At 40.8% G+C, this 19,541-nt stretch overlaps 1 protein-coding gene across 6 annotated transcripts in view; it reads left to right on the forward strand.

The window, feature by feature from the left end:
- GMIP (GEM interacting protein) overlaps positions 1-19,541 on the forward strand; it is a 67,650-nt gene that overhangs the window by 27,038 nt on the left and 21,071 nt on the right. For all 6 annotated transcript variants that reach the window (XM_081943917.1, XM_081943919.1, XM_081943921.1 and 3 more), the window contains exons 6-11: positions 1,009-1,073; positions 2,417-2,527; positions 2,837-2,917; positions 5,598-5,774; positions 8,422-8,559; positions 8,857-9,047. In XM_081943917.1, coding sequence (XP_081800043.1) covers positions 1,009-1,073; positions 2,417-2,527; positions 2,837-2,917; positions 5,598-5,774; positions 8,422-8,559; positions 8,857-9,047 — 763 coding nt within the window. The remainder of the gene's footprint in view (positions 1-1,008; positions 1,074-2,416; positions 2,528-2,836; positions 2,918-5,597; positions 5,775-8,421; positions 8,560-8,856; positions 9,048-19,541) is intronic.

The following is a 19,541-nucleotide window of genomic DNA, read 5'->3' on the forward strand; positions in this document are numbered from 1 at the left end:
GAGAATTGATAAGAGGTTTGAGATTATAGAACAAAACATAGAAAGAATGGAGGGAAGAATTGAGAATATTTACAAAACAATGATGAAATTTCAGGACAGAGTTCAAAAAACTGCAGAGAAATATAAACAAAGTGATAAGAAAATTGTTGACATTGACAGCAAACTGAGAGTGGAGGGAAATGATATGTGTGAATTACTGAAAGGAGAGATTGATGAACTCGAACTCTATCTCAGACTTCAAAATATAGATGAAGAAAGGGGAGAAAATTTGGCAGAAACAATGAGAGTAATTTTGGCAGAAGCACTAATAAGAACCAAAGGTAACATGATGGAAGGAACAGATGGAGGGTTTCAACTCTCTATAAGATATGGAATGAACAACAAGTTGTTAAGAGAAGTCCACATAAGACATATCAAGAGAACACTTAGAATACAGATTGTACAAATGGCAAGAGATATTGGACTGCACTACTACTGGAAGTATACAGGATGATGAAATGAAATGTTACAATAAAATCAAGTTTTTATATATATATAAAATGATTGATGATATTAATAATTAAAAAAAACATGGAATTGGAAATTATTAGAGAATGTTACCAATACTAAAACAATAGAATGACTTAGAATATGATATTAAAAATACTTTATTATTGGATATATTGAAGATGATATAATGAATTATTATAATATAAATGAATTTATATTTAGAATACCTTGTTTAAAATGAAGAAACAATAGTGATAATCAAACAAATGTAGTACTATGATAATAATGTGTACAAATATATTTGATTGATAATATGTGACTTTAGATAAAGTTTAAGCAATGACTATGGAAAGGACGCACAAAAACCTTGTAACCAATCGACACCTTGTACATAATTGAAGATGTTTTTATGTTATATGTCTTGTTTGTTTATGTTTGTTTAAAAACAAAAATTTTATTATGCTCTTATCATGGATTTCTGATGGACATTCAATCCCTTCATGTGTTGGTTGTTTGCAGAAATAGAATTTGCAAAGAACATTATAAAGATAGCCGAAGCTGGAAGAAATATCATTTTTTCTCAGGTAAAGGTTTCAAGTGTTTGTCTTCTGTTTGTTCATTTTGCAATGCATTACAAATTACTTTGGTACAAGTGTTATAGAGTTTGTACACAAACAAACATTTTCTTTTAAAATCACCCTTTATATCTATGGGCAGGAACGTAGACATCTCATTTTCAGGCCCCACTTTAATAACAATCTTTAAAAATGAATTTATCCCTAATCACAGAAGCATAGGCAACAATTATTTATATAGAAATAGCATGCATTAAAATGTCCCATTGTAGTTGTTGAAGCAAAATGGACTTTACTCTCATAAAAAGACAACATGTGACCAAAACATTGAATGAAACTTTTAAATAAATTAAATATTGTTTACATTTAACAGTTTAACTTATGTAACTAAGAAAGTTAAGTAACATCCAGTCATGTTCTATCACAAACGTTTACCAAAGAGATCAATACTTCTCGACTTACAAACATTTGGTTAGTAGATAGTTTGGAAGAGGTCTTGGTTTCATAAAACTTCATACTGTCATAATATAGCAGTTGCTGTCAACCATTGTTGTGTAGTTGGTGGTCTTAACAAAAGAAATTCAATCTCTTGGAAGCACCAGTGCTAGTGCTACACAGAAAGTTGTATTAATTGGAAATTTTAATCAAGATATCCTTGTTTCACATATTAAGATTTCAACACAAGCTATGTTTTATCCATAAGCACTGAGTCTAATGCAGAGGTCCCCAACCCCCGGGCCATAGCCCTCTACTGGGCCATGAGCTGTTCAAAACCGGGCTACTCGAAGCAGTGGGCAAAGGTGTGCACACACATTCCATTTGCATGAACCTGGGGTACGCATGCACACCGCTCACGCAAATGGAGCTGTGCGCACATGTGTGCTTGCACATCGCTCGTGCAGAATCATCCCCTCTCCCCCCACCCCACCCCCCCCCCCAGTCTGCAAAGCCAGAAAATTTGGGGATCTCTGGCCTAGTAAGTTCCCCAGGCTAACAAATGACTGCTATGGAAACATGCCTCAACTACCCAAAACTCATGCCAAGGATCAAAAGCCTCAAGTTTAAACCATTGAGAATGTGTATGTGTTCTTTTCACCTTTGCACTGCAGTGAGAAGCAGCTGTTGTGCGTGTGGCGTCGTTCTTGTCTCCTTTATGGATTCTAATCTATACCAATCCCAGGTGTGAAGCCTGAATGGCACTGAGTGCAAAATAAAAGCACTACACTATAAAAAAAATGAAAAGGATTATTTACTTTGAATGCTGGATCTGACAGAGAGCCTGGAAATGTCTACCTCCTGTCAGCTAGAACGTGATTGTTCTAGCATGTTGGTCAATACTTTTGTCTCCCCAGAATGATATGCCTCTCCAGTCCCTCTATACCATGGTCATGGAGCATGACATAAAGGCAGGGAACGTAGCCATCGAAACAGCTGGAACATTGCATCTGAGAGAATATTATCAGGTACATAGTTTTTTTCTGATTTAGATGAAGCACTTCCCTATGCAAGAGCAACAATTTCAAATGCCCCAGGAGTCTATGAGGCTAGAATCTTGGTCCTAAAGAGATTGTGGCTGGAACAACTGCATTTGAAGAAGATGGGGCTGGGAAATAGAAATGTAATGTTGAAAATGAGGGCATTGGTTTGATCAATTTTCTTCAAGCACCCATGTTAATTCAGCATATGGTGGTTGTTATTTTTTTTTCTGAATTCCTGCTTAATACTACATTCTCTCCTGCTATCTACACCTAACAGTCCTCTATCTGTTGCAGCCTCTTTTGGCCAAAAGGAATGAAATTGAGAAATGGCGGAAGGAATTCAAAGATCAGTGGCAGAAAGAACAGAAAAGGATGGTAAGAGCAGATGAGGGGATGAAGTTGCAATCAGGGTTGGTCTTTTGACAGATATGCATGGGCCAAAGGTGTTAAGGTGCTTTAAATGCTGCTATACATTCATGAGTTTAAATACATTTCTGGGCAATGGAAGTTCAGGTTGAGAGATAGATTAGGAAAAGCTTTGTTAGGGAGACTGGGTGTTTTTATTCTAGATAGAAAGTACCAGGACAGAGTGGGATGGACAAAGGGTCACATAAATGTCTTGCATCCAATCCTATTTCTTTACGACCCAAGGAGACTAGATGTTCACATTGAAAGAAAGAGCTCTATTATTTTTCCAAGGAATCTGTTCTCAGGAACATTACTTCATAAATAAGATTTACTTTTCCTTCGACTTATGAAGGTATAGATGAAAACACGTAGATGGTAAACTACCAAATGCTACTTATCCACCCATGGCAAGTGTTTGAGCATAAATGGCTGATGCCAAAATGAACTTTCCAAATCTAGGTTAGAATGTGGCTTTTACATCAATGTTCATATCCAGGTTACGACAGCTAACATAAAGAAACTTAGATGATTGACAAAAGTTGATTTAGATACTTGTTTTAGGTTTTTTTTAAATAAATTCATTGCTAAACTGTAATTCTCTTGTATGCGTTTGTCAAGATCTGCAAACTTATGGTTTCTAAAAATATTAAACATGATTGTAAAAATGAAAAAGGATCAAGCATAGACTGACACTGTGAGGCTGAATCAAGCATGACACCCAAAATGAGGAAACTACTCCTTTTAACGCACTCATTTGTATTTTGAAGTCCACTTAGAATACAGATAGTCCTTGACTTATGACCATAATTGAGCCCCAAATTTATGTTTCTAAGTGAGACATTTGTTAAGTGAGTTTTGCCCCATTTAACAACTTTTCGTGCCACAGTTGTTAAGTGAATCACTGCAGTGGTTAAGTTAGTAATACGGTTGATAAGTGAACCTGGCTTCCCCATTGACTTTACTCACCAGAAGGTCTCAAAAGGTGATCGTGTAACAGTCATAAGTATGAGCCAGCTGCCAAGCATTTGAATTTTGGTCACTATGGGGATGCGGCAATGGTCATGAGTAAAAAAACATTCATAAGACCCTTTTTTTCATGCCGTTGTAACTTTGAACAGTCACTAAATGAACTGTTGTAAATCAAGGATTATCTGTACCTTGCAAAGAAGTCGTTTGTGATTTCTAGATGTCAAAATATTCAGCTGTTGTACTGTGCGAGCTCATGTACGATAGCCAGTTAAGATTCTGTAATGCTTTGAAAGTAAGTGCAGAGGTAGATAAACAACTTCCATCTCTGATAACGTAGCAAAATCTGGGTTCCACCATCATCGAAAAGCAATTCAGGATTGTGATTATTTTTAAGCTGCATTTGGAAGGTTAGGCTACAAAAATTAGTGACTAATGAAGGCGAGTGTACATGTCCCAGGATAATGTTGCAGGGTCGATTACCAGAACCAGATTGGATCTTGCTACAAAAGGGGTTTCAAACTCGATTTCATTGAGGACTGCATTAGGGTTATCAGGAGGCTGGGATGGGTGTGGCCAGGGTGGGCATGGCCATCTCAACATCACTCATGTCTCGCATGTGGCTCTCCCAAGCACCATTTTCCCTGGCAGGAACACCGTGGGCCATTCCCCCAATGTTTCCAAGGTGGCCACGCAGGCCAATGGTGGGTTTCAAATTTTTTTAGAACCTCTTCTGTAGGTGTGGCCTGCTTTATGGGAGTGGCTTGCCGGCCATGTGACTGGGTGGGAGTGGCTTGCTGGCCATGTGACCGGGTGGGAGTGGCTTGCCAGCCATGTGGCTGGGTGGGCATGGCCAACTTGTAAAATGTACTTAATAACCCTTCTTGTTTAGCAACCAAAATGTTGGCTCAGAAACTCTGGCATTTGAAGCACGCAAGTCTTAAAGTTGTCAAGTTACAAGACCCTTGCACCCCTAACCCTTTAGAAAAAAAGATGTGTTCAAACTTGACAGCTTTAAGACTTGTGGACTTCAACTCCCAGAATTCCTCCTCCGGTCATGTTGGCTCAGGAACTCTGACATTGAAGTGTGCAAGTCTTAAAGCTGTCAAGTTACAAGACCCTTGCCCCCCTAACCCTTTAGAAAAAATCCCAGGGGTGTTTAAACTTGACAGCTTTAAGACTTGTGGACTTCAACTCCCAGAATTCCTCCTCTGGCTCTTCATCTTGATGATGTGCGGATGGGCGGGGGGGAGGGAGCTGGAACCGGTTCTAAACGGCACTGTAGATTTGTGGAACCTCTTCTATAGAAAAGGTTAGAACTGGCAGGAACCCACCTCTGTCTTTAAGCCTCAAAACATAAAATAAGTTAGGGCATTTATTATTAACATTATTACTCAGACTACCCTTTGGTTTTTTTGGAAAAATTCATGCCAGCTGCAGATGGCCATGTGATATAAAACTGGATGAGAACCATGGGGATGCTGCAATGGTCGTAAATGTGAAAAACAGTCATAAGTCACTTTTTTCAGTGTCATTACTTTGAATGGTCACTAAGTGAACTGCTGTAAGTCGAGGACTACCTATTACAGTAATAATACAAATACACATTCAAAAGGGCATTCAAAAACAAACCCTATGGTAGAGCTACCGCTCGGCAACAGTTTGCCTCCTCTAATTGCAGAATGATTCCTTGTCTTCGATGCGCAAATCTCGCCTCCATTACCTCCAACGCTGTGAGGATTTGGAAAAAGCCAAAGTGCAAAGTGCCAAAGCCGAAGAAGAGTTCCAGGCTATCACAAGTAGTGGAAACAAGCAATTGGAAAAACGACGGCGTTATCGAGATGAGGCTCAGTTAAAGGTATTGGTCTTGGGACTGAAAAGCTAAATGCTCTGCCTCTTCAATCTGATTCTCTGTTGAGTTTGAGAATTCAGGTCCTCGTGACAGCAAGGAAATAATGTAGAAATGTACGGGGAAGACACAGAAATGAATTACAGCATTTTGTCAGCTTGCTATAGATTTTTGCTGTTGCTGACCACATATTTATCTGGATGCCACAGATACAGTTATGGGAAAGTGGCATGTAGTAAAAGTTTGTTAACTCATCAGAAGTGATTTTCGAGACGAAATAAAAAATGACAGCTCCTGAACACAAAGAGTTGTACCATTACTTGTTCTGATTCTTGACTTCTGCAAATACTGGTCAAGTCATTTTACCTGCCACAGTTTTGTCAGACCAGTGGTCTTAAAGGTGCTTTTTCAAAAAGCAACTGGACTATTTTTTTTCCTTGAGGAAGATGATGTTTTGCTCCTCCTCAAAGAAGTTTCATCAGTTCAGAACCGATGAAGCTTCTTGGATGAGAAATGAAACATCATCTTCTTAAATGAAAAAATGTAGTCCAGTTTTGAGGCAACCATATACAATACAATACAATAGTAGAGTTGGAAGGGACTTCGGAGGTCTTCTAGTCCAACCCCCTGCCTAGGCAGGAAACCCTATACCGTTTCAGACAGATGGCTATCCAACATCTTCTTAAAGACTTCCAGTGTTGGGGCATCCACAACTTCTGGAGGCAAGCTGTTCCATTGATTAATTGTTCTAACTGTCAGGAAATTTCTCCTCAGTTCTAAGTTGCTTCTCTCCTTGATTAGTTTCCACCCATTGCTTCTTGTTCTACCCTCAGGTGCCTTGGAGAATAGTTTGACTCCCTCTTCTTTGTGGCAACCTCTGAGATATTGGAACACTGCTATCATGTCTCCCCTAGTCCTTCTTTCGCTTAAGCTAAACATACCCAGTTCCTGCAACCGTTCTTCATATGTTTTAGTTTCCAGTCCCCTAATCATCTTTGTTGCTCTTCTCTGCACTCTTTCTAGAGTCTCCACATATTTTTTACATCGTGGCGACCAGAACTGAATGCAGTATTCCAAGTGTGGCCTCACCAAGGCATTATAAAGTGGTATTAACACTTCACGTGATCTTGATTCTATCCCTCTGTTGATGCAGCCTAGAACTGTGTTGGCTTTTTTGGCAGCTGCTGCACACTGCTGGCTCATATTTAAATGGTTGTCCACTAGGACTCCAAGATCCCTTTCACAGTTACTACTACTGAGCAAGATATAGCCTATACTGTACCTGTGCATTTTGTTTTTGTTGCCTAAATGTAGAACCTTACTCTTTTCACCATTGAATTTCATTTTATTAGATAGTGCCCAATGTTCAAGTTTGTCAAGATCCTTCTGTATCTTTAGCCTATCTTCTGGAGTGTTGGCTATTCCTGCCAGCTTGGTGTCATCTGCAAATTTGATGAACTAGATGACTGAGAATCTCTATAGATACTATCAGACCAGTACTTTGTATTTTGCCTCCTTCGCTGAAGTTTCTCCACACTTATGAACATGTTAAAATTGATGTGAACGTACTGGCCACTTAATCTGTAATTGTGAATGGCAATTTGGGAATTCAAGTGGCTTTTGGGCCTCTATAGAGCCCTTTCTAATCCTATGATAGGAAACATGGAGTTTCGTTCTCTTCATTCCTAGATGTCTGTAAAGCTCTTTTTTAAATCAAATTTTATTTTAGTGGGTCTTTCAACCCCAGCTCATTTTATTGGCATCCATTTTAGGATTACTACCAGGATTACCATTTTAAGATTTATGAGCCACGGTAGCGCAGTGTTTAGAGTTCAGTACTGCAGGCTACTCCTGCTGACTGCCAGCTGAATGCAGTTGGCAGTTCGCATCTCACCAGGCTCAAGGTTGACTCAGTCTTCCATCCTTCCGAGGTGGGTAAAATGAGGATGCAAATTATTGGGGGCAATATGCTGACTCTGTAAACTGCTTAGAGCAGGGGTGTCCAAACTTGAGAACTTTAAGACTTGTGGACTTCAACTCCCAGAATTCCCCAGCCAGCCATGCTGGCTGGGGAATTCTGGGAATTGAAGTCCACAAGTCTTAAAGTTCTCAAGTTTGGACACCCCTGGCTTAGAGAGGGCTGTAAAGCACTGTGGAATATGTCTAAGTGTGATTGCTATTACTTTCTGATTACAGTTGTTGTTTTTAACAACATAGATTTTCTTTTTATTGTTGTTTTTATAATGTGACTATGTTGTAACCTGCTCAGAGTCTTTTGTGTTGGATGAGCTATTAGAATAGTTATATAAATAAATGGTAGAGAAAGCACTGAATTGCTCACAATTGCTTCTCGGCCTTTTGGCTAAGATCAAGTGTAGTATCCTCGCAAGGTATACTTTCACGAAAGAGAACATGCTGCTTTTAATCCAGGAGAAAACAATGAATTCCACATTATGTGAGATGAAGCTGTTTGTTTGTTTAGCTAGCACAACAACCCTAAAATCAATTATACAATATAGATGCTTCCTTATTTTGGGTGCATAAGTGGCATTCCCGTCAGTTCTTACTGACATCCCCACTGTGAAGTATTTCATCTATTGGTATAGCCAAGTCAGTTTTTCCATTCCTTTCATCGGCTTTTATTTTATGCACACAGGTTCAGGAATCAGAAGTCGTATATAGAAGCTGTGTTTCTGAATCCAACAATCGTCGTCTCGAACTGAAAAAAGTCCGAGAGAGAATTATCTCTCACATTCGCAAGCTAATATATCAAGGAGATGAAATGCTGGTGAGGGTAAGTTTGTGATTTATGATTAGATGTTTCTCTTGATTTCCTCCTTCACTTCCCAACTTCATTTTCAAAGACAGGGTGAGAAATGGGAGGGTACATTCTCACTTCTCTCACTTCAACAGTTATTAAATAGGGGTAGCCTATTTAAGTCAATTTAATGCATTCATAACTGAGACTGGTTGAATTTTCAAACTGTTACTACTGAAAGGTAAGTAGGAAAATTTGTAATAGATTCTCCAAATTTCAACAATAATTCTACATTCAAGGAAGTGTATTCATTTCGCATCTGTATATCTACAGGTGTCCTTGAGGATGTTCAAGCTCCAGCATGCTCAAGCAGAACGGATCCCTGTAGGATACCAGAACTTGACTGAATTCTGCAAGCCCTACAAGATTGGTGAAAAATATCTGGAATTTATTCAAAAACTGCCAAAAAAAGAGCTTCCCGTTGAGGTGTACAGATTTAAAGAATTTGTATCAGCAGGGCAGAGGTAAGGAAGCATAGCCCCTTTTCTTCTGTCTTCTTACCCACCCATCCATGGACATTCCCATCCTCTTTATCAGTCCTGATCAAAATTTCTTATGACATGGCCCTGAAGATTTACGGCAATGGGAAAACATGTGTCTCTCCAGATGTTGATGAATTATACTGTAACTCTCAGCAGTCCTAACCACCATAACAAGTTGTGAAGTATGCTAGAAATTACAAGCTCCACAACATCCAAGAGCTACAGGCTTTCCATCCCAAACGCCTACAGTTTTAGCATACAAAACATGCATGTTGCAGGATTCCTTTGATGATATAATGTCTATCAGTGACTGGCATATTGAAAGTTCAGGTTAAGTGTTTTCAGCAGACAAGAGACAAAAAGTCTTCCAAGATCTTTTAGTAATAGCATCCATTATTTCTTGTACTTAGCCTTTTTTTACCCAGTCCTTTGATCAACATACACATTTTAGAAGAAGCCTCCATCATGGGCCGCTTCACCACCTCGCAAGCTAGCATCTGCTGCGATTTTGGACAGCTGTCTATTACCCTTACATATTGTCCTCAACACCGACTATTTTTATGTTGGACATAAGCTTCCTGCTACCCCCTTGAACACTGCCGGCTCCCCCCCCCCCCCGTGGACACGTCATCTCCTCGTTCCATCTCCCCATGATGTCATCCCGTTTGGTTGATGCCACACTATGCTATACTGCGACAGAACTTTATGCCCTCCGGGAACGCCCCCTTTCCCGAGGATGGCCTTCTGGCCTATCAAGACGCTTCCTTAATGACGGATCTTGGGATCCCGAGAGGTGGCATGCGAAGAAGAGACTTCTTAGGGGTTTTTTACAGGGGCTTTTAAACCAAATTTTAAGGGGGGGAGGGGGGGGTTGATTCGGATGGCTCAGACAGGCTTGGGGGGGAGTCTGCCAGGGCACAGGCCAGAGCTAACTAATGGGCATGGGTTGGGAGGGCTGGGAAGGGTTGGGATTCCGGGGGACACATTAAGCCATCCCATTGGTGGGTTCACCATCTCTACTGTTTGTGGGAGAGGCATATATGGTGGGGGCTGAGGGCCAAATGATGTTTGGAGGACGCGGGTTTGCTGTTTAAGAGCGATCGCGCATTCCGACCCTCATCGCCCTTCTCGCACCCCCGGGTGCTTGGGATTACAGGACCCTGGTCTCCAGCTGGTGTCGCTTAACACCAGGTCCATGGTACATAAGGCTCCCCTCATTTACGACCTCATACAAGAGAGTAGAGCAGACCTGGCGTGCATTACGGAGACCTGGTTGGGCCATGAGGGGTGTGTGCCCCTTAGTGAACTATGCCCACCAGGCTTCTGGGCATTTCACCAGCCAAGAGCCCAGGGCAGGGGTGGGGTGGTGGTGGTGGTTATTAGGGAAAGTCTCAGACCTCAGGAGGTCACTGTGCCTCAGATAGGCGGGTGTGAGTCCCTCTGTGTGAAGTGGGGCCTTGGAGCTCAGGTGGGCCTTTTTGTTACGTACCTGTCTCCCTGCTACGTTTCATCGGCCCTGCCGGAGCTGCTGGATGTGTTAACTGGATTGGTGGTTGATTTCCCCAGGCTTATGGTCCTGGGGGATTTCAATCTGCCTTCCATTGGCGAGGCATCCGAGTCAGCTCGGGAGTTCATGGCTTCCATGACAGCTATGGACCTAACTCAGTTAATTCAAGACCCCACCCATAATGGGGGACATACGCTCGACCTGATTTTTGTCTCTGGGCAGTGGATGAATGATCTAGATTTAGGGGATATTTCTATTCAACCCTTGTCATGGTCTGATCATTTCCTCATCAGGCTTGACTTCCATACTGCTACCCCTCGCCGCAGGGAGGTGGAACTGACTAGATGGTTCCGCCCCAGGCGCCTGATGGACCCCAAAAGGTTCCAGATGGAGCTTGGGACTTTTCCTGAATCCCTTGCTCACAACTTGACCGAAGCCCTAGTGGAAGCCTGGGATAGGGCGGCCACTGGGGCCTTGGATCGCGTTGTGCCTTTGCAGCCTCTGACCCGGTGTCGATCCCAGGTGGCTCCCTGGTTTACTGAGGAGCTCCGGGAGATGAAACGCCGGAAAAGATGCCTAGAGAGTGGCTGGAGGGCCAGCCGGTCCGAATCTGATCAAACACTAGTAAGAATTCATATTAAATCCTACTTAGTGGCGATAGAAGCGGCAAAATGGCAACATTTTTCTGCTATTATCGCGTCTGCAGATAACTGCCCAGCCGCCCTGTTTAGGGTGACCCGCTCCTTACTTAACCAAGGAACTGGGGAAGACCCCTTGCAGGGTGGGGCTGAAGAATTTGTTCAGTATCTGCAGCATAAAATCACTCAGATCCGGACAGGCCTGGACTCTGACTGGGTAGATTCGGGCGAGCCGACAGGGATGAATCTTGTGGAGACAATCTGGGATGAGTTTGACCCTGTGACTCCAGAAGGCATGGACAGGATTATGGGGAGACTCAGTGCTGCCACTTGTGTGCTGGACCCGTGTCCCTCTTGGTTAGTTTCGGCTTCCCGGGAGGTGACACGAGGCTGGCTCCAGGCGATTACCAACGCTTCATTGAGAGAGGGGTTCTTTCCCACCGCCTTGAAGGAGGCGGTGTTGAGGCCCTTCCTTAAGAAGCCTTCCCTTGACCCAGCTTCTTTAGCCAACTATCGTCCAGTCTCCAACCTTCGCTTTGTCGAGAGTGTGGTGGCACGTCCGCTTCCCCAGTACCTGGATGAAGCTGTCTACTGGATCCGTTTCAGTTGGGTTTCAGGCCCGGGTACAGCACGGAGACGGCATTGGTCACGTTGGTCGATGATCTCTGGCGGGCCCAGGACAGGGGCTGCTCCTCTGTCCTGGTCCTATTAGACCTCTTGGCGGCTTTTGATACCATCGACCATGGTATCCTACTGCGACGACTCGGGGGGTTGGGAGTGGGGGGCACCGTTTTACGGTGGTTCTCCTCCTACCTGTCGGATTGGTCACAGTTCGTGTTGACTGGAGGGCAGGGATCGACCCCGAGGCGTGTCACTTGTGGGGTGCCCCAGGGGTCGGTTCTCTCACCCCTCCTGTTCAACATATATATGAAACTGCTGGGAGAGATCATCCGTGGTTTGGGAGTACGGTATCATCAATATGCTGATGATACCCAACTTTTCATCTCTACCCCAAACCACCCAAACGATGCCCTCGACGTGATGTCCTGATGCCTGGAGGCTGTGCGGATCTGGATGGGGAGGAACAGGCTCAAGCTCAATCCCTCCAAGACTGAGTGGCTGTGGTTTCCGTCATCCCGATTTGTGCATCTTGTTCCATCTTTGATGATAGGGGGAGAAATTTTAACCTCCTCAGAGAAGGCCCGCAATCTGGGAGTCCTCCTGGATACGCGGCTTAGTTTAGAAGAACATCTGATAGCCGTGACCAGGGGGGCCTTTTACCAGGTTCGCCTGGTATGTCAGTTGCACCCCTTCCTGGATCGGGATGCTCTGTGCACAGTCATTCATGCCCTCGTCCTTTCTCGCCTGGACTACTGCAATGCTCTCTTCATGGGGCTGCCCTTGAAGAGCACCCGAAGCCTTCAGCTGGTCCAGAATGCGGCCACGCGGGTTATCATGGGGGTACCTAGGTGCTCTCACATTACACCCCTTTTAGGCGGCCTGCACTGGTTGCCAGTTGTTTTCCGGGTGCGATTCAAGGTATTAATTATGACCTTTAAAGTGCTCCATTGCTTAGGCCCAGGGTACCCGTGAGACCACCTACTGCCACCAGTAGCCTCCCACTGTCCAGTACGATCCCACAGAGTTGGCCTCCTCAGGGTGCCGTCGGCCAGACAGTGTCGGCTGGTGACCCCCAGGGGGAGAGCTTTCTCTGTGGGAGCGCCTTCCCTCTGGAATGAGCTGCCCCTGTAGCTTCGCATAATCCCTGACCTCCGGTCCTTCCGACGCGCCCTAAAAAGTTGGCTTTTCCAGCAAGCCGGCCTGGCCTGTTAATTTTATCTCATTTTTAAATGTTATTGTCCTATTAATTGGGTTTGTTTTTTGGATATGTATCTAATTTCTTTTTAACTTTTGCGATATGTGTTTTTTAATGTTGTATGCTGCCCTGAGTCCTTTGGGAGAAGGAAGGCATATAAATCCAATAAAACAAACAAACAAACAAAGCCTCTTAAAGTCTTGGTCATATATTCATGTGGTGATAATACCATAATGGTTGGCCACTCCCTCACACCCTTACACTATGCTGGATCCCATTGATGAGCTCAACTGTCCGACTGAAAACTGATGCACTAATGTAAAGCTTCTATCTAAATAAGAACTAATATTAAAAAGCGCTAAGTCACCAAGATGTGGCACTATTTCCAGCAGGGGGCAGAAAAGACATTTTAAATAATGCCTAGAGACAGGAATTGTGAACAGCATGCTGAGGAAAGAGGGAGAGAGAGAGAGGGGGGGGGGGTTCTGAAGTTATAAATGTCTCCTCCACCATCACAAAATGGAAAGCAAGGGAATAACAAACATAGGACAGAATAAGAAGCAGATTAGAAAACTAATCAAGGAGAGAACCAAGGACAACTTTCCTGACAGTAGGACTGTTAATCAGTGGAATGATTTGCCTCCGGAAGTTGTGGGTGCTTCAGTATTGGAGGTTTTTAAGAAGAGATTGAACAACCTTTTGTCTGGAATGGTATAAGGTTTCCTGCTTGAGCAGGGGGTTGCATTAGAAGAACTTCAAGTTCCCTTCTAAGTCCCAACTCCATTATTCTGTTTCTTCCTCCACAAGGAAGTCTCCAAGAAAATCTTTTGAAAGTCAGAAGTGCCCAAATTTATCCCACCTGTTTCTAATGAGCACTGGCCGGGACTGGGTTCAATTCTTCCCATTAGTCCATTATATCAAATATTCTTTTTCTTAACTATAATCTTTGAAAGACCCACAGCACTACAGAGTACATGTTTGGGGTTGTTTTTTTTCTGAGCAAGTGTCCTATTTGAAGGATGAAACATCTCTCTGTAAAATTATCATAGGCTTCTATTAAACCTGACAGATAGATGTTTGATTTCAGCTCTCTGTGCTACGTTGTATAATTTCAACCAGATATTTTTCTAGAGGGATATATATATATATATATATATATATATATATATATATATGTATATGTATATGTATATGTATATGTATATGTATATGTATATGTATATGTATATGTATATGTATATGTATATGTATATGTATATATATATATATATATATGCTGGTTTTGTTGTATTCGGGTCTTTTCCCGTGTAAGGTTGAGATTGTCTTTGCAACGTTTTGGCAGGATCACACCTGCCATCTTCAAGCTGTGGGCTTTTTTTTAAGCCCACAGCTTGAAGATGGCAGGTGTGATCCTGCCGAAACGTTGCAAAGACAATCTCAACCTTACACGGGAAAAGACCCGAATACAACAAAACCAGCATACCTACACCCGTGAAAATCTACGAATATATATATATATATATATATATATATATATATATATATATATATATATATATATATATATATATATATATATATATATATATATATATATATATATATATATATATATATATATATATATATATATATATATATATATATATATATATATATATGTATTTATGTTACAACCCCTGGTATGACTAAATATGGGAGGAAGGTCACTACTCCCTCTTTCTGCTCCTCGGCTTATCACAAAGACCATGCAGGCAGAAAACCTATCCTAGTCTCCCTTTATTTATTTATCAGTACAATTACAACATATATATATGTGTGTGTGTGTGTGTGTCTGTGTGTGTGTGTGTTTTCATAGATTTTCACGGGTGTAGGTATGCTGGTCTTGTTGTATTTGGGTCTTTTTTTTTTTATTAAAAGAGTTTTGTACAAACAAATTTTCCCCCTTTTCACCCCCCCTCCACACAATATAAATCTCATACAAATGCTATACCCCCCAACCCCCCCGCAAAAATTCACATTCAAATATTATACCAAACACTTTACCCCCTCCCCTCCCCCCTTCTTAAAATAGATTACTCATAACCCCTCTCCTCCCAACAAACACTATATAAATTTCTCTTAAATTAATAATTACACATTGATCATTTTCTAAGCTAATTTAACATCTATAACTCTTAATATAATTTTCTCCTAGCCTAACAATGTTTCATTAGTCCCATCTTCTAATTTATTCATACATATATATTGCCCCACCCTCCACCCTAACCCTCCCCCACCTCCCACACAAACCCACCCCCCTGACTTCCGCTATATACCACTCTAACAATTCCAAACATCCCATATACTATTTACTCTGATCATCTATCGGTCTAAACATTCTTACCTAAAGGCTAGATAATAACTCCTAGTCTGGTATTTATTCTGTATATAATCAATCCATTTTGCCCATTCCTGTGTGTAATCCTCCTGTTTCTGAGCTTTTAAGAAAGCTGAAATTTTTGCCATTTCAGCGAACCCCGCCACCTTCTGAATCCATTGATCAATTGTCGGCAAAAAATCTTTTTTCCAATGTTGCGCAATCAACAACCTAGCTGCTGTAACCATATACAAGGCCAATTTTGTTTCCCCTTTGGTAAAATCCTTAACTATACCCAATAAAAACATTTGTGGAGTGAATTGTATTCTTTTCTTAAATACATTCTGCATAACCCACCATATTTTTATCCAAAAAGCTTTAACCTTGTTACAAGTCCACCATACATGAAAAAAGGTAGCATCTAGACACCCGCATCTCCAACATTTTGGTTGAACATTTGGGTACATGCATGATAATTTTTTAGGATCTAAATACCATCTGTAAAACATTTTATAGAAATTCTCCCTTAAATTCTGTGACTGTGTAAATTTAACATTCTGAACCCATATTTTTTCCCACGTTTCCAACATAACCACTTCACCAAAATTCTGAGCCCATTTAATCATACAATCCTTAACCAATTCACTTTCTGAGTCTCTTTCTAACAGTACATTATATATTCTTTTAACTTGTTTTGGACCAGTCTCTTTTATCTGCTTAATCAGTTCCACTTCTTTATCCATAAAGCCGACCCTGCGATCTTCTTCCCATCTCTTCTGAAGCTGTATGTAATGTAACCAATTTAAAGTAATTCCTTCTTCCAACAGCTGTTCCAAAGTTTTTAACTTCCATTCGCCCCCATCAGCAATAAGCACATCTTTATATAAACAACCCCCGAGTGACTTAATATTCATAATCCCCATGGTGTCTGCAAGATCCAACCAAAGCGGTATTTTATAATCCCAATTGGGCCGGTGCTTCTACCATATTCTCATCAAGGCACTACGGAGAACATGGTTGTTGAACACTTTATCCACCCTGTCTTCATAAAAAAGATATGCATGCCATCCCAGAACAAGATCATGGCCTTCTATATTGAGCAATTCCATTTTTGTTTTCCCGAACCAATCTGCTACATGCGTTAATACCGCAGCTTCATAATACAATCGAAGGTTTGGGAGTCTGAGGCCGCCTCTTTCACGTGTATCTTGCATAATCTTCATCTTTACTCTCGGTTTTTTCTCCTTCCAAACAAATTTATTTAAAGTTGTTTGCCAATTTAACAAGGTTTTATCTGACTTAAACACCGGAATCATCTGGAATAGAAAGATAAATCTAGGTAGAATGTTCATTTTAATTGCTGAGATCCTTCCAAGCAAAGACAATTGTAACTTTTTCCACGCTTCGAGATCTTTCTGTATCTTTTGCCACAACACTTCATAGTTATTTGAGAAAAGTTTTGTGTTTGATTCTGAAATTTGTATTCCTAAATATTTAACTTTAGAAACTATTTCAAAACCTGCTAAACTTACAAGTCTCTTTCTTTGAGTCTCTGTCATGTTTTTAACCATCATTTTCGTTTTGTTTTGATTTAGTCTAAACCCAGACACCATGCCAAATTCTATTATGATATTTTTCATCTGGATTATTGATTTCAAAGGATGTGAAAGGGTAACAACCAGATCATCGGCGAATGCTCTAGTTCTGTATTCCTTTTGCCTGATAGCTATGCCATCTAAGGATTTTGAGTCCTGAATTGCGTTCAACAAGACTTCCAAAGTTAAAATAAATAGCAATGGGGATAATGGGCAACCTTGTCTTGTGCCTTTTTGTATCTCGAAAGTTGTTGACAAATTTCCATTAATAATAAGTTGTGCATTTTGTTGCTGATAAATTGCTCCAATCGCCTGCCGCAATCGTGGTCCCATATCCATCTTTTCCAAAGTCTTGGTTAGAAAGTTCCAATTCACTCGATCGAAGGCCTTCTCTGCATCCAAGAAAACCAGCACTGCAGAGATCTGCTTATTCTTATCAAGATAGTCAATTAAATCTATGAGTTGCCTTACATTCTCCTTCATATGTCTGCCTTCAATAAATCCTGCTTGATCATGATGAATAATCTCTTGAATAACCGGCATCAATCTGTTGGCTAGTACCTTAGCAAATATTTTATAATCTGTGTTCAGAAGAGATATCGGCCTGTAATCCTCTGGTTTCTTAGGGCCCTCTTTATCTTTAGGTATCAATGAGATAAAAGCCGCTTTCCATGAGGGAGGTATTTTACCTCCTTGTTGTATATTACAAAATAGTTGTGTAAGATATTCAATCATTTCCAGTTGTAAAGTTTTATAATACATTGCAGTCAAACCATCAGTCCCTGGAGCCTTAGCTAATTTAAGTTGATTTATAACTAAAGTGATCTCATCAGCGGTTATAAGACGTTCCAAATTTGCCTTTTGAAGCACAGAAATTTTTGCAACCCTTTTTCCTTCCAAAAAATCATCTATTAACTTGTTCTGTATATTATCCTGTACATATAGCTTAGTATAATAGTCCACAAATGATTTTTTAATCAACTCTTGTTGATATACCATCTTCCCTCGAAACTCAATTTTATCAATAATTCTGTCATTCATATTCCTTCTCAAAGTATATGCTAACCATCTACCAGGTTTATTAGCGTTGGCAAAGGTGTTATGTTTAGCAAATTGCAAATTGGTTGCTGTTTGTTCTGCTATAAGCATCTGAAATTGATCTTTCAACAGCTTTAGCGCCATCTGGAGCGCCTGGTCATTCGGGTTTATTATAAGCAGCTGTTCTTTGCGTTTTATTTCATCTTCCAATTCCATTCTCCTTTTCTGTCTAATTTGTTTGTGTTTAAAGTTCATATGTATCAGGACCCCACGCATATAAGCTTTACTTGCATCCCAAACTATTTCAATGGGAGTGCCCTTATTCATATTAAAACTGAAAAATTCCTTCATGTGTTTTTTAAGTTCATCAACATTTTTTTCATATCTAAATAAATTTTCATTTAGTCTCCAAGACCTTCTTGGCCTCATCCCTAATTCAATTTGTAACCACACCGGACTATGATCGCTAAGTGTCCTGGTGAAAATCTTGGATTTCTTGGCTTTAAGAAGTAGATCCGGTGTTAACAAAAAGAAATCAATCCTTGAAAAGGATTTATGTCTATCTGAATAGAAAGAAAAATCCATCTCATTTAGATGTTGCGTCCTCCAAACATCTTTTAATTTCAAATCGTCTTGTAAATCAAAAAAAGCCTTTGGTAATTTGGTAGTGAATTTCGTCTTTGTACTCTTGTCTATCTTTGGAGAAATCACTCCATTCCAATCTCCCATTATTAGAATACTTTTAAAGTTCCAGTCTAAAATTTTTAAATGGAGCATCTTATAAAAACTTTCTTGGCATTGGTTAGGAGCATATATTCCTAGCACCAAAATGGAACCGAAGTCTGTATCAAATTGAATTGCTATATATCTACCAGCGTCATCTGCCTCTATAACTTTAGTTGAAAATCTTTTATTTATATATATCACCACACCATTTTTCTTTACCAAATCAGAGGCAGCATAAAATGTTCCCAGTTTTGAATTCACTAAGTACTTCTGGTCTTGCAACCTAATATGAGTCTCTTGAAGGCAAACAACATCATTATTAAATTGCTTCAAATAATAAAATATTTTTTTCCTTTTTTGTGGGGAGTTCATTCCATTCACGTTCCAAGATAATAGCTTAAGCATCTTTAGATCTGGTCTGGAGCGCTGAAAGCATTTGCTGAAGATCTCTCTCCACAAGACCAATCTTCGGCCCTGCTCCTCCCATGGCTCCGGTTTGCTTCTTAGCTTCTTTCTTAGCACATTGTGTTTGAGGGTCGACGCGCTTGTGAGATTCTAACATATCGGCATTTCAGTGAGAGACGCGCTTGTGAGATTCTAACATATCGGCATTTCAGTGAGAGACTTAGAAGGTCCTTCTTCCAAGAAGGAACACAACAGAGATCCAGAGGGGTCGACTCCACCTACAGCACCCTGCCCCTCCTTCTCTTTTTGTGTCTGCATTCTTTGCTCTTCTGTCTCTTTCTCAAACATCCTCTGCTCTAAGACATCCAAATCTACTGGTGTTGGTGTAGATG

This window comes from Natrix helvetica (genome assembly GCF_964273705.1).
Source record: "Natrix helvetica genome assembly, chromosome: 1".
In the NCBI taxonomy this organism is placed as follows: Eukaryota; Metazoa; Chordata; class Lepidosauria; order Squamata; family Natricidae; genus Natrix; species Natrix helvetica.